This window comes from Prosopis cineraria, unplaced genomic scaffold, assembly GCF_029017545.1.
Source record: "Prosopis cineraria cultivar Desert tree isolate PC_DT_omini unplaced genomic scaffold, ASM2901754v1 PC10, whole genome shotgun sequence".
NCBI lineage: Eukaryota > Viridiplantae > Streptophyta > Magnoliopsida > Fabales > Fabaceae > Prosopis > Prosopis cineraria.
The window spans coordinates 35,455,874-35,470,655 of record NW_026555341.1 but is presented as its reverse complement, the minus strand read 5'-3'; the positions used below and the strand labels follow the sequence as shown (position 1 = coordinate 35,470,655).

At 32.2% G+C, this 14,782-nt stretch overlaps 1 protein-coding gene across 1 annotated transcript; it reads left to right on the top strand.

Moving 5' to 3' along the window:
- The first annotated feature begins 5,608 nt into the window (after positions 1–5,608).
- Positions 5,609–14,171, top strand: LOC129322594 (uncharacterized). The gene is made up of 8 exons (XM_054968890.1): positions 5,609–5,618; positions 5,973–6,094; positions 6,852–6,912; positions 7,044–7,153; positions 10,618–10,622; positions 13,278–13,353; positions 13,841–13,933; positions 14,058–14,171. Exons 1-8 carry the CDS (start codon positions 5,609–5,611, stop codon positions 14,169–14,171), a joined length of 591 nt encoding a protein of 196 aa, XP_054824865.1.
- Positions 14,172–14,782: the final 611 nt, after the last annotated feature.

The following is a 14,782-nucleotide window of genomic DNA, read 5'->3' as shown; positions in this document are numbered from 1 at the left end:
TCAATAAATCTCATTAAATACACCTAACGACCTTATCTTTTCAAAATAAAAACATAAACTTTTAAAAATATCTATTATTTAATATATTAAAAAGAGAAGGAATGAAAATTAATTATAGAAAGAGAAAGAGTAATGTTAAAATTATTGCATTAATAAAACCTTAATTTACTTAAAGTGTCTTATATTTGAGATAAAAAAACTGTTTTAAAAATGTTTTATAATTCAAAATGGAGAGAAAATAAAAATTTCTAACATGTCCGAATGCTTTAAATTGTTTTTTTTTAAGTTTTAAATAAATTAATTACTTTCTAGCTGCGATGGTTTCTTTCCTTTTTTTTTTAAAAAAAAAAACAATTCAAACACACACCCGCCTTCGAAGACCCTCTTCCCGTTTAAATATCTCCAAAAAGGGGATTGTCACATGTACCTTCCTAATATAATGTTAATGGTCACCAACTCTATTTATGTCTCTGTAAAGATTTAAAGACTAATCTATTCTTCAGGCCAAAAAGAAAAAGGAAAAAGACTAATGTATTCTGACACACACTTCTATTTTGATAGATATGTGTGTGTGTGTATATCAATCAATCAATTATATATATATATATATATATTGGCTAAAATTATTTCTAGTTTATTTAATTAATTATTAATCAATTAATTAGACGTGAGCGCCGTGTTGTATTGTAGTATTGCGTGGTATCTTAATAATTAATGCACCACTTTCTTTCTTTTCTTTTCATACATAATGTACCACTTTCTACATATAAATGTCAATAATATGTCAATATCATCAACATATAATTAATTTAATATATCAAATAAAAGTTTTGTGAGCCAGCCGCCTTAATAAGTGATTAGTCTCATCACACCACATGAACAAGACGGGAGACAAATTTTCAGCCAAATTGGATATGGCATGTTCCCTATAATCTATCTAATTACAATATTCCATATCATAATTTTTTGTCACATTATTTTAATTGATTTTATCTTTATAGTAAAATATATATTTAATTTCGTATATTTTTTTCTCTCTGCTATTATTAATGCTATAATCAATTATATTTAATATTATTTAAATATTATAATTTTATTAGATGAATTATAAATAACGTGATACCTCTTATGTGCTTAAGAATTTTATCCAATAAATGCTCTTGATTGCCTCTCGGCATATTGTATACTCTTTTTATGATGATCAATAACAAGCCTACATGAGTTGCATCTTGAGGATTCACCAGAATGAGAGTATGCCTTTGGGCTCAAAAGCGCGTCCATAAATCGGTAGCAAGATTTGATCTCAGTGAAGAATCAGGATATACTGTCGTTCTTGATGGTCAGTGCAGATCCGAAGGGGAAGGTGAGATCAGATGATGAAGTTGCTGATAAAGTTATGGGATTGACTACAGCAGCTTTTAACTCTCCATGCATCGCTTTGACGTTCGCCACGAAATACTTGGCAGAAAACCCTCAAGTTTACCAAAGGATCAGAGATGGTACGTTCGTGGGGGTGTGTGCATATAAAATCTTTTTGTGATTCCTTTTTCTGGATTGTAATTGGTGTCTGATTAAAAGCAGAGCAAATGGAGATTGTTGCATCTATTTAATAAAAATTAATTGTTATAACAAAATTTATATTTGAATATATTTTTTTTAAAATTAATTTAATACACTGAAAGTTATTTGATTTGTGATAGTGAAATGTATTTTTAAATATATAATTATAAAAAAGAACATTGATTTATAATGATTCACAATTTTTATTATACAAATGTAATATATTTAAAATATTTAAAAAATACTATAAAGATTTTAAATAACATAAATTTTGATCTATAATGTTAAAAATTTGATCTCTAGTTATTTGTATTTTTTAATTTTTAATTTTAGAACATATAATAAAGATTTGTAATTTTTATTATACATTAGTGCTAAAAAGTAACATGATTAATTATTTAATTTATAATGCTAAAAAAATTGATACCTAATTATTATTATTGAAATAATAATTATATTTTTAATGAATTAAATATTTTTTAAATAAAAAATAAGATATTAAACTTAGGATAGTACAGTCAAATAACATCTTACTTTTTAAAAATTTTAAATAGTTACATTTTAGAAATTCACTTTCAACTACTATTTGAATGTATTTTTAAAATATACTTTCTTGTAAAATATTTTACTCAAATAATTTTTAATTTTTTAAAAATAAAATTTTACTTTTTGAATATAAAACAGAAAAAAATCAAATGGATCCTAAAGAAGCTGGAGGGGCTCTGACCCTGAACGACTGACAGAGAATGAAATATTCATGGAATGTGTTGTTGGAAGTGATGACAGTGATCTCTCCTCCCTCCTCTTCAGGGAACCTTCCGAGAGGCCACGTCTGACTTTACATATGACGGCTACATTGTTCTAAAGGCTGGAAGGTAGGGTCCAATATTATATTATCATGAAACCAGATTTCATTGAACAAATCCATGCCTTTTTTTCCCCCTCCAACAAGCTAACATGCATGTTATTAGAACGTGGGAATAAGCAGACTCGTCTTGCTATGACAAGTTCCCATAGGATGGAACTAATCTTAATAAGAGATATGGTTTCTTTTTTCTTGAATGTAATCCTCTCTCTGTAACAATTTATAATAGCACATCTGGAAGATTGGAAATCCCAAAATATAAGATATTATACTTTAACAAAAATAAAATTTTATTAATTATGCTTTTTTAATATTAATCTTCTCATTATATTGTCTTTTTAATATATTTTTTTTACAAATGAGGTATTAAATGAATGACATTTTCTTAAGTTTATATTTTTTTTAAATAAGAGTGTAAAGTATATTTAATAAACTTTATTGATATATGTGATTTTACCTAAAAGTGTGTTATAAATTAAAATGAAGGTAGAATAAGTTAATTTCAACTAATTCACGCATATCAGAAAGTGTTGTTAACACATTAAAGTTGTCATAAAATTGAAATAATTTTTAATATTACACTATTAGTAATTACATTATGAAAACCCCATATAATATCTCCTTCCTTACGCATATAATGTGTTCGGTTTGTGCGTGAGGCAGGTGTACTGGACGGTGAGCTCTATCAACAAAGACCCAAAAATATTTGCAGAACCAGACAAGTTTGATCCGACAATGTTTGAGGATGAGATTCCACCATTCTTGAACATGCCATTTGGAGGGGGTCCAAGAATTTGCCCTGGAAAAGATTTTGCGAAGCTTCAAATGCTCATTTATCTTCATTACGTCGTCACCTTCTTCAAATGGCAACTCATCAATCTCAATCCCAAGGTTCTTGCAGCCATGAACGCCATACCACTCGATGGCGTTTGGGTTCGTCTTCAGCGCTGTGTTCAGTAGACGAAGCACAAAGCAGCCTCCTTTATACATTGTATATTATAAAAAATAGATGAAAGCAGCCATGGCTATACCATATATTGTGTCGTGTGTGTGTACATGTGTCGTGTGTACGTGTGTGTGTGTGTGTGTGTGTGTGTCATGTGTCATATTTGTTTGCTCGATCGTATATACATATTGTAATAAAAATGGCTTCCTATAGTTTGAAACCTCTCTTTTTGTTAGGGGTGTTCAGAGATGTACTTGTTTTGGTCGGCTAAAAAAAAAAAAATTGGGATGAAATGTTTATGTGATGAGACAGAAAAGGGGTCAAGTTAGTATAGGAATTGAGATATCTTTCAGGACGTCTAGTCCTGTCTTGATATATATATATATATATATTATATGCTAATTATTATATCATTTTTATTGTTTATTTGTTTATGTTTTCTGTTTATTTTTACTTTATTTAATTTTGCATTTTTTTGTGATATTTGATCTAGCCAAGCAAGTTGTGAAATATTTTCTCATAATTATTGATATTGATTTGAGGAATTCAAAATGCAAATCTGGATTGTTGTCATTTAAATAATTTAATGAGTTTATTTTTTAAGTCAATGCTTGGGCTCAATTGTTGTTGCTTATTACAATATGAGCTTGTAATAGACTCTAACCAAATAGCCTATACATGTTGGGGCGTCTGATGTCTTTATATTTATTTATTTATATGTTAAAATTCAATTGATTAATCATATATATATAAGTTATTTGTATGTGTTAGTTGAGTATCAGTAGTTATTTGAATATATAAGTATACTTGCTAAAACAAGTAAGAGTGGTTATTAGGACATTTCAATCCGGTATCAATTCCATTCCAAATCCTATAGGCTATCAGAGTGAGTTGGGATACAAAACAAAATTTGAATCTCCATCATTTTTTGGGATTTGACAGAGGATTTAAGTGTCTCGGTTCTGTCCCATTCAGTGGACAACTCTACTTTTAATGTCCAAAAGTTTCAAAACAATGATGATGATTTTCCTTTTACATCGATCTTTCGATCTCTCCTACTTAAAAGTTAAAAACCATAGGTTAAAATATTGTGTTTTGTCGTGTTATTGACGAGCATCATGACATCGGGCTTGATTCTTTACACACACACACACACACACACAATTCTGTTTTCTGACGCCATGTCGCTAGAATTTGTTCTTGCACATACAATTGACTTTTCTTTAATAGCAGTTTTGACATTCAATAGCAAATATCTGACCCCTTTCACCAGTTATTTCTTTTTCTATCCGGAATTGTTCACTTTTATTATTTACAACATTCCCGATTTGAACTTCATGTGTCTTTCATTAGTTCGATGTAGAATTTCATTGATTCTTTTAATTCATTCAAGAGCACTAGTAACGAAAGTGGACTCTTAAAACTTTTCATATATAATGAATTGAATTGTAATATATCAAAAGATAGTGAAAAATGGCAATACATATGTATGGCTGATGAGTCATGCCCAACAATCATTGATCTATGGATTTAACAAAATTCTAGTTGGTAAAGAAATGAAAACATTCTTATTTTCCAGTCAACTCTAATTAACCAAGCCACAATGGCATACTGAATTTCCTATAACTCTATATAATTAATAAAGCTCCTTAATTCTTACACTTTTTTTTTTTACCAACATTAATTCTTACACTTTAGAAGAACAAAGAGCATAACTAGTTTTAACTTCCTAGGATTCATGATATCTGTAGAAATTCTTTTACTTTACTTTCTAGTTAAGCTGCTCATCAACAATTCCACGTGAATTGAATCATATTTCTTGAAGAATTAGTCTCACATCCTCAACTGTCTATGAATACCTTAAAAAAAAAAAAACGGTACCACGTAATTTTTTTTATTTTTTAAATTCGTGTTTAATTTTTTAGGATTAAAATACAAAAATGCTCTGTACCGACAAAATGGTCATCCCTGCACTCCAATGAGCCCAGGAATCTCCTCCTCCAGCGATTTTGTGGATGTTCACTGCTCTTAAGCAAGAAAGACTCAAACCCTCGTGCTTGATTTTACTTATATGGAGGGAAAAAAGCAGAAAAATGTTTAACCAGACAAACTGAATTGGTTTTTCAACTGATAATTATACTTGGTCCTTTCGCTTCTTGTCTCTTTTTTCTAGATTTATACTAAAACTTTTTCCATTTAAATAATTCTTCAGATAAATTTGTCTCCCTTTATCATTTATGGAGACAGGTTTGTGCAATTCTGTTTTTGCCTGAAGTGTTGGTGTAATTCTTTACTAAAAGGTTTTTCCCCTTTGCATGTTTAGTGATCTGGTTATCAGCCTATTATAGTTCTTTCTTCAAGGACAGATGTATTAGGCTTTTAATTACGTGCACTTAGCATAGACTCTGAATATGTATATAAGTGTGAAGCTACCCCATTTTGGTAACGCCTTCTCGACCAATTCCGACTCCAGTAGAGCAGGAAAATAACTATGTCATATGTACTGTGTTCTTTACATGTATATTTCACATGAACAATACATAGTTTAGGCTTTTGCTTAATTTATTATCCTGAATAATTTTGTTACACGTTAATATCTAGATAATTATGAGAGAGCCCTCAGTGGGTTTGAGATTGCTGCTTTAAAGGATACAAGTCTAAATGCTACTCCAGAGGTTCAGAAGATAGTAAGCCTGCTTGACAAGTTGGACTATCTTATGAGGGTAACAAAATTTTGCATTAGATGTAGGCTATGAAATTCTGTAGTGGTAATATAAAGCTAGTTGTTTCTTGAAAGCTATATTTATTTGATTCGTTTGGTAATTTGATTTTCCAGCATGACTCATACAATGATAGAAACTAGTAATTTCACTCAGCATTCAAGTTAATCCCCACTTGTGCTCCCCTTCACGAAACAAGAAATTGATTATTAGAATTAGTCAGATATTAGAGTGCTTTTGTTTTATGTAGTGATCTAAAAACTGAATTGAACTGGATGGTCGGACCATCGACCGGTCAAGCTAACAGTTCGGTCAAACCAAAAAAACCGTTTGGGGAGTTGGGTTAGATTGGACCACTTTGAACCAGTGGTTGGAACGAAAACCAAAATCAAGCCGAGAATTAGTTCCGGTTTTCAAAAATTGAACTGTTCAAAAAATGCCTCTTTTTTATTTTTTGTCAAATTTGTTTAAAAAATGATCAATTTTTTTAATCATTTGATATTATATTGCATTATGTGGTTTATTAAGTCATGATAAACTTAAAATATTTAATTTTATTTTTAAGTTAAGTGGCAATTTTATATTTATTTCTTATATTTAAATTATTATATATATATAATTTTTTAATTTAATTATTACGTCACCAGTTCGACCATTGGTCTAATCGGGTTGAACCATGTGAACTGTGAACTGCTAACCTTTTCGGTTCAATATCCAATTCTGTTCAAAAAATATTGGTTTATGTAAAATTTATATGCAGGGGGGAAATTTAAAAGCTAAGCGAATGGCAAGTTTGGTCTCACTTTTAGCTGCTTTTAATTGTAAGCTACCTTCTGAACTATGAATTTCAGTTCATGTCTCGTTACATTTTTGTTGAGCTCTCTTTCCCTCTTACTTTTTTGGTCCCATATTTAATGTGCTCACTGTATTCGTGTCTTCCCTCCTGTGAAAGTGAATCCACAATACAATAGAGCTACTATAGACGGTATGTTGGAGGGTCTGAACAGAGCCATAGCCATAGACGGGAATCTACTATTCTTTGTTTCGAATGACATTCTTGAAGTTCCCATATCCTGAGGACTATCTCTCATGTTTGAATGTCTAATGTGAATTAGTTGCAAGATTATGTCCAGGGGCGGAACCAGCTCTAGATTTGTTTTTTTTTGGGGGGGGGGGGGGGGAGTATTTTAAAAATAAATATACACATATATATGTTACAAAATTTTGACTAATTTTATAACTTATAAAATTGTTTGTAAATCATTAAATCATTTGTAATTATATAAATATTTAAAAATTCATATTTTTTTAATTATAAAATCCTTTGACATAACTTGTTTGGAAGAGGACAACTCATTGAATGACATTTAAATTTTAAAAGATTAGCCTCATGGCTGTTGACTGTAGAAATAACTTAAGAATTGGGAAAAAACATATTACAGGATCTAGCTAAAATTTATTTTAATGGACAATAAAAATTAATTAAAATAAAAAACTAAAAAATTGAAATGACTCAGGCATGATATCCTTGAAAATAATATGATCAACATACGAATATCATTTCCTTCAATAAACTTTTAACTTTTTGGGTGGAAAAAAAAAAGAATAAGCTTAATTTAACTGGACCTCGCCATCATCCCCCCCCCCCTCCCACTACTTCCTTCACACGCCATTGATGAGATGAGAGAAGACAATGGTCTTCAGTCACCCTGTTTCGGCTTCTGGGAATTCACTTCCTTTCTATCTCATCATGTATAAAATAGGTGAGGAAGTTGCATGGCCCCCCTCAATGATAACGCAGTTTCGCCCCTGATTATGTTAGAATTTCATTGCATGCTGTATTAAATGTCTATGCCTTATATGTTGACTTTATTGAAATTATTTATTTTTTATTATTTTTTATATATAGAATCTTTTTCTATTATTGTATTTTGTGTTTACCAGATTTTTTTGTAAGGAATGGTGGGTTGGGAAGGGAATAAGTTGGATAGGAAATCAGGATTTTCAAATTTCACAATGGTTTTCTCAGAGAAAACAACCATTAGTGAATATAATTGCAAGTTTATGATTAACTAGATGTGACGTCCTAGGTGAGGTATACAATTCATGGCTTGCATACAGTGCAGCTTCTATAGATTATATACATATACATACACATACACATATATATACTGATTTTTATGTTAATTAAAATATAAAAATTAAATATCCAACAATAACAACAAGTCTTATCTCATTAGGTAGGGTTATAAATTAAATATACATCTAATTTAAAATGAAAGACGGGGGAGGCACACACCTTTTTCTTGCTAATGATTGTGATTATGCTTTCCCACATATACTGAAGAGTCTTTGAGGCATTCCCATTTTTCATTGTAGGTTACTTGTTTCTTTGTTACATCCTAACTAGTATTGAGCTAGCTTTTTACTTATAATTGTTTTGTCTTGAACCTAAAAGTCAAAGCTACAATAATATTTTTGATTTAACAAAAATTTATAATGTGAGGTGATAGGTGCTCACAATAGTAAAATGAAATAAAAGAAAAAAATCTATTAAAATGGTATAGAATAAGAATTTTGTTTTAAACTTCTCTCAATAGCTATGCTTAGGAGAATCTCCAAAGGATTTAAAAAACTATTTTATTGATGATGATATGCTAGCTTCAAGGTTGCTAGTCATATTTATAATACTAAATACACTCTAAAATAAAATCTAGTTAACTATCTAAGATAATAAATAAAATTTAGATAACTAGATAACTAAATAAAATCTCCTAAAATCTAAAATACTGAAAAATAGATAAAATACTGAATCTCAATAAAATCTAAAGAATTAAATAGAATATAAAGAAATATTTAAAAACTAAATAAAATACTAAATCAATTGAAATTAATCCTAATTTATCTTTTGCCGCTTCCTTCTTGAATAAGTCTGAATTTTATTTGAAATCTTATCAATTACCCCCTCTTGAAAACTCAACTTGTCCTCAAGTTGAAAAGAAGGAAATGGAGCATGTAATAGGTCGTATTCCTCCCAACTTGCCTCTTCCACGGGTCGCTCAAGCCATTCTACCAATAATTCAAGCGAATGATGATGAGTCTATCTATAATCTAAGACTCGGTGAGGCCTTACATGTAACTCAAAATCTGCTAATAGTGGTAAGGAAGCTGGTGTAATTGGTGGAGCCATCCCATGAGCCTGGCGTAAGAGAGATACATGGAAAATAGGGTGAATACGGGCGTCAGTTGGCAATTCCAATTTATAAGCTACTTTACCAATTCTTCGAAGAATCTTATAGGGCCTAAAGAAGTGAGGTGATAATTTGTCAAACTTTTGCTTGGTAAGTGATTGTTAGCGAAAAGGCTGTACTCACAACTACAACATATCGCCTACAGGATACTCAACTTCCCCTCGATGCTTGTCAGCATAAGCCTTCATTTGGTCCTGAGCCTTACTTAAATCATCCTTTAGAAGTTGGATCATTGAATCTCTGGTCTCAAGTTGATCTTCCAAGTCAGCTACAGGTGTTTCTCCTTTCACTTAAGGAAGCAGGGGAGGAGGATCTCTCCCGTATACTAGTTTGAAAGGTGAATGGTTGGTTGACGCATAATGACCTGTGTTGTATAAATATTTTGCCCAGCAAAGAAACTTGTGCCAAGATCTGGGTTGCTTATGGGCAAAACATCACAGATAGGCTTCAAGACCATGGTTGACCACTTCTGTTTGACTATTTGTTTATGGATGGTAAGCAGTACTCATCTTCAACTTGGTCTGGCTTAATCAAAATAACTCTTGCCAGAATAAGCTCATGAAGATAAGGTCCCTATCATAGATAATTAAGCGAGGTACCCCATGTAGGTGAATAATTTCCTCACAAAAGATTGTAGCCACCTTCTTTACAGTATAAGGATGCGAAAGAGCAAGAAAATATGCACACTTTCTTAAACGATCCACTACTACCAAAATAACCTCAAACCCACCTGACTTTGGAAGACCGATGATAAAATCAAGGGAAATGTCTTCCTAAATTTGAGAGGATATGGGTAAGGGTTGAAGAAGTCCGGCTAGTGCCAGGGTTTGATACTTATTTTGCTGAAAAGTAGCACAATGTTGCACATATGCCTTTATATTCGCTTTCATTGTTAGCCAATAAAAATTCTCTGCGAGACACTTAAATGTTTTAAGAAAATCACCATGCCTTCCAATAGTAGTAGAATGGGCTTTTGCTAGCAACTTGGGTCGCAACTGTGATGAATAAGGAATGACTACTCTGTGGTCATGGAAATTTTTTTTATTAACAAGGTGGAATCTAGGTTAGAAAGTCAGATCTTTCTGTAAATCCTTCATTATTTCTTTAGTGAAAGGATCCAATGTCAACTCAGAAGAAAGGTTGTCCGACTCAGTAGCAAAAGGTACTGCCATTTGAAAAAAAATTGGCAAGTTGTGGCAATGCATCAACCCCCTTATTCTCCACTCCTACCTTGTGGATGATGGTAAAATTAAAGGGTAAGAGTTTGATGATCAGCCGCTGTTGAGTGTTCGTTGTGATACGTTGTTATAGTAAATATTGGAGACCTAGCATGGTCTATTATGACAACATCTAAATCTGATGGTACCCATATCATAGATCCAGTTTGGAAAAGTAAACTGCCTCATATAGTTCATCTAATAACTCATCAATATTGGGAATTGAATACTTATCTAGGATTGTAATGCTGTTCAATTTTTGATAGTCTATACAAAATCGCCATGAACCATCTTTTTTTGTGACCAATAATACTGGGCTGGCAAATGGACTAGAACTAGGACGAATAAAACCTTTGTTCAATAATTCTTTCACTTGTTTCTCAAGTTCATCCTTTTGATAATGTGGATACTTGTATGGTTATAAGTTGGGTGGTTTGGCCCCAGGTAGTAGGGGAATGGTATGTGAGTAATTTCTGAATGGTGGTAAGGTTGTGGGTTCTTCAAAAATAGCTGGGAAGTCTACAAATAAAGGTTCAGGGTTGAAATCTATGAAGGGTTAAGAGTCAGCGAAAGCTTCTATTTGTTGAATTGAATTAAATTGAGCACCTTTAGTAGTGTCAGGGACTCCTTATAGCTCATACCTCTTGCCATTCAACTAGAAAATCATAAAGAGTTCATTCCAATTGGCTTGTACTGTATTAAGAGATACTAGCTACTTAATGCCCAGTACTAGATTCGCCCCTCCTAAGGAAAATGGGAAAAAATCTTCTTTAATAGTCAGCTCTGTGAGCTTAACTCCTATATCTTTACATACTTGGTTGTAGCGTACAACACAACTATTTCCAATTTGGACTCTGAATGCAGAAATATAATGAGTAGGAAGACGTAATTCTTGCACTAATGAGTCTAATATAAAATTATGAGTGGACCCACTATCTACAAGTAACAAGACTTCTTTTATGAGCAGTGTCCCTTTAAGTTTCATTGCTGCCCCTGTGGTGCTACCTAAAATAACATTTAATGAAATTTTTGCCCCCTCTATTGTAATATTATCGGGTTCACGGTCTTCAAAAGGGGAAATGACTTCTTCTCTTTCTTCTATGATTTCCATGAGAGAAAGCAACCCTGACAACGGTGCTCAAGCTGAAACATGTCTCCACAGTGAAAACACAGCCCCTTATCTCTCCATCTCTGTTATTCGACATCTAGGGTTGAATTTCTGGTTGACGCCGAACTCACTGGTTTGCTTTGAGGTAAGCGATCTAAAGTTGAGGTAAGTGATCTCTGCAAAGATGGCGAGAATGAGAGATCTAAAGTTCTCTAATTGCATGCACCAGGTGCAGTATGGAAATGGGTTTAGGTCTGGGTCGGGTTGGCTTTGGTTTTGTTGAGACCTACCCACTTTATTTTTGATTTCCAGTGCTAGACTTACCGCTCGGTAGACTGATCTTGGCTTATGGATGTGTATATCTGATCTCAACTCCTCTTTCAATCCGTTCATGAAGACGCCGAGCAAGCAATGCTTTGGCCAGTTCTTCACCTGCGCTGATCGTTTTGCAAACTCTGTGAGGTAATCCTATACTGACCCTTCTTGCTTAATGCTACAAAGAAACTCATCTAGATTTTGGTATTCGAGGGGCCCGAAATTCTCCTGAAACACTGCCACAAGTTCATTCTAGTAATGGATTGTTTTTTCGTGGCTGATCCAAGCGAAAAGATCTAACGCATCACCCTCTAATGATAATGATGCCACGTCTACCTTCTCTTTCTCAGGTGTGTTATAGTATTTAAAAAACTTTTCAGCCTTATATCCAGCCTTATGGGTTACCTCCATTAAATTTAGAAATTCAATTTTGGTGTGATGAAATCTGGTGCGTCTACGATTTTCTTGCTCGTCTTCGCTCTCTTCATCTTCATAAGAGTGTTTATAGTGTGAATCTCTCAGTTTCTTGATTGCTGAGGTTTCAAGAGCCTTTACCTTTCTTTTAATAAATTGAGAGTTTTAAGTTTTCGAGCAATTGTAGCTAATTGGTTTGACATGAGTGAATTCAAATTTTCTGAGTCGTTATTGGATGAGTTGTCAAACGGATTGGTTTCTTGACCGCTACGAGGTGATAACCATGGCTTTGATACCAAATTGATAGATGCTCACGATAGTAAAATGAAATAAGAGAAATAAATTTATTAAACTGGTATAGAACAAGAATTTTGTTCTAAACTTCTCTCAATAGCCACGCTTAAAAGAATCTCCAAAGGGTTTAAAATACTATTTTATTAATGATGATATGCTAGCTTCAAGGTTGCTAGTCATATTTATAATGCTAAATACACTCTAAAATAAAATCTAGATAACTATCTAAGATAATAAATAAAATCTAGATAACTAGATAACTAAATAAAATCTCCTAAAATCTAAAATACTCAATAATAGATAAAATACTAAATCTCAATAAAATCTAAAGAATTAAATAGAATATAAAGAAATATTTAAATTAATCCTAATTTATCTTTTTCCGCTTTCTTCTTGAATAAGTCTGAATTTTATCTAGAATCTTATCACAAGGTTGATAAATTAATAAATAATTAAATACACATTGGGATATATTAGATCCATGGCAGTAGGGCAGTCGTGAAAACTACTCAGAAACTAGTTTGAGAGCCAACAATTTTATATGCTAATTCTGATTTCATATAACTTGTTTTCTTTTTATTCTGCAGATACTACTTGCTTTGTGACTCAAATCAAAATTGCTTTGTTCTTACAGTTTATGGCATACATATAGATGTGATAAGAGTTTGTTGCTGCAGTTTTATCTTATTTATCCTTTTAATGTATTTGAAGCCTATTAGCCATAGTATATCGTAAAATACTATTGTTTAAGAAAGAGATACTACATTATGATATGCTTATTTTAGTGTACACATGCTTCGGAGCCGAGATGACGTGGCAAGCCAGACACAGACACGACAGAAATATGAAGTGCTTATCAGATTTAAAGTGTTGTTTATGTTTAATGTTAGTGTGCAACTAGTGTCAAGCAACTGCTTTTCTGAAAGTGTAGTGTGTAACTGCCGTAGATCTGCATGAACTTTTATTAGATGATCTATAAGATCAAGAACTGATTGCTGGCAAACCCTTCGTGTCAGAGTTATCTCCATTAATGCGAACGTCATCTAAGCCCAAACCATAAGAAGAAAAGGAAAGAAAAAAATGAGCTATCTATCATATTGATATTTTACATCAGTAGTGGAATTAATTGGTCCTTTCTTTTATTTATCAGATCAAGGAAAGAGATCAGCTAACGCTGCTTGATCCATATTTCCGGCAGGTTGATTTTTCATGGAAGAAGAAGGTATGCTTGCATATCCAATTCATGCTTGCTTTCTTTTGGATTTCCATTTGCTGGTTAAACCTGTTTCATGGAACTCTGAACTTACTCATGTTCTGGTTGTTGTATTAATCCAAGGATTTCCTAATTCTCCAATGTCCATATGATAAAACTAGTTACTCCGACAAAGTATTCAACTTGTGTTATGTGTGTACATCTCAAATTATCTGTGACCCCTCAACAAGTTGTTCGCTCGTCAATACATGCACAACACAAACCCTGAGGGGAGACTCATTAACATGAGCCTTGCTTCTTTGGCTAATTGGCTGTTTGTTCTTAGTTTGGAATGGTGTATATTTCTTTTGTAAATACATTTAGGTGATTTTGCCGCCCCAGCTCATGGATTGAAGTTACTATGGAGAGAGGTTTTGGTTTTGGTTTTCATTTTTTTGGAAATCAAGTTCAGTAAACGTTTAGCACAGTGATTTTTAAGATTGTTGTTGGAGGGGCAGCTTTAGCAAGACCACCTCACCAGTAGACCATGTTGTGCATTGTTATTGTGGATAAAACTTGCGTGTAAAATTCGAGACTACGTTGATTGATATAAGAAAGATTTTTTTTTTCTTTCAAAGGAAATATTTACAAGTAGTTTAACTTAAAATTGATTAATTTATCATACTTGTTTTTGCACAAATTTTTTTAAAGACGTGTTAATAATATGTCAAATTTAAGAGATTTATTAGTAATTAATTTTTTTTACCTGGGACTTATCTGTAATTTTTCCTAGAAATTATTAAATTGTGTTTGTATCCTTGATATAATACACACAACCACATTTGGAGTTTGGACTATGTCTTTTTTTTTTTTGAAAAAAAAAATTATACATTTAGACTT

Coding starts and splice junctions, on each gene's coding strand:
- LOC129322594 (XM_054968890.1), top strand. Junction 6,913..7,043: donor ACTTTTAGCTGCTTTTAATT/GTAAGCTACCTT, acceptor CTCCTGTGAAAG/TGAATCCACAATACAATAGA. Junction 13,354..13,840: donor TACATATAGATGTGATAAGA/GTTTGTTGCTGC, acceptor TTTATTTATCAG/ATCAAGGAAAGAGATCAGCT.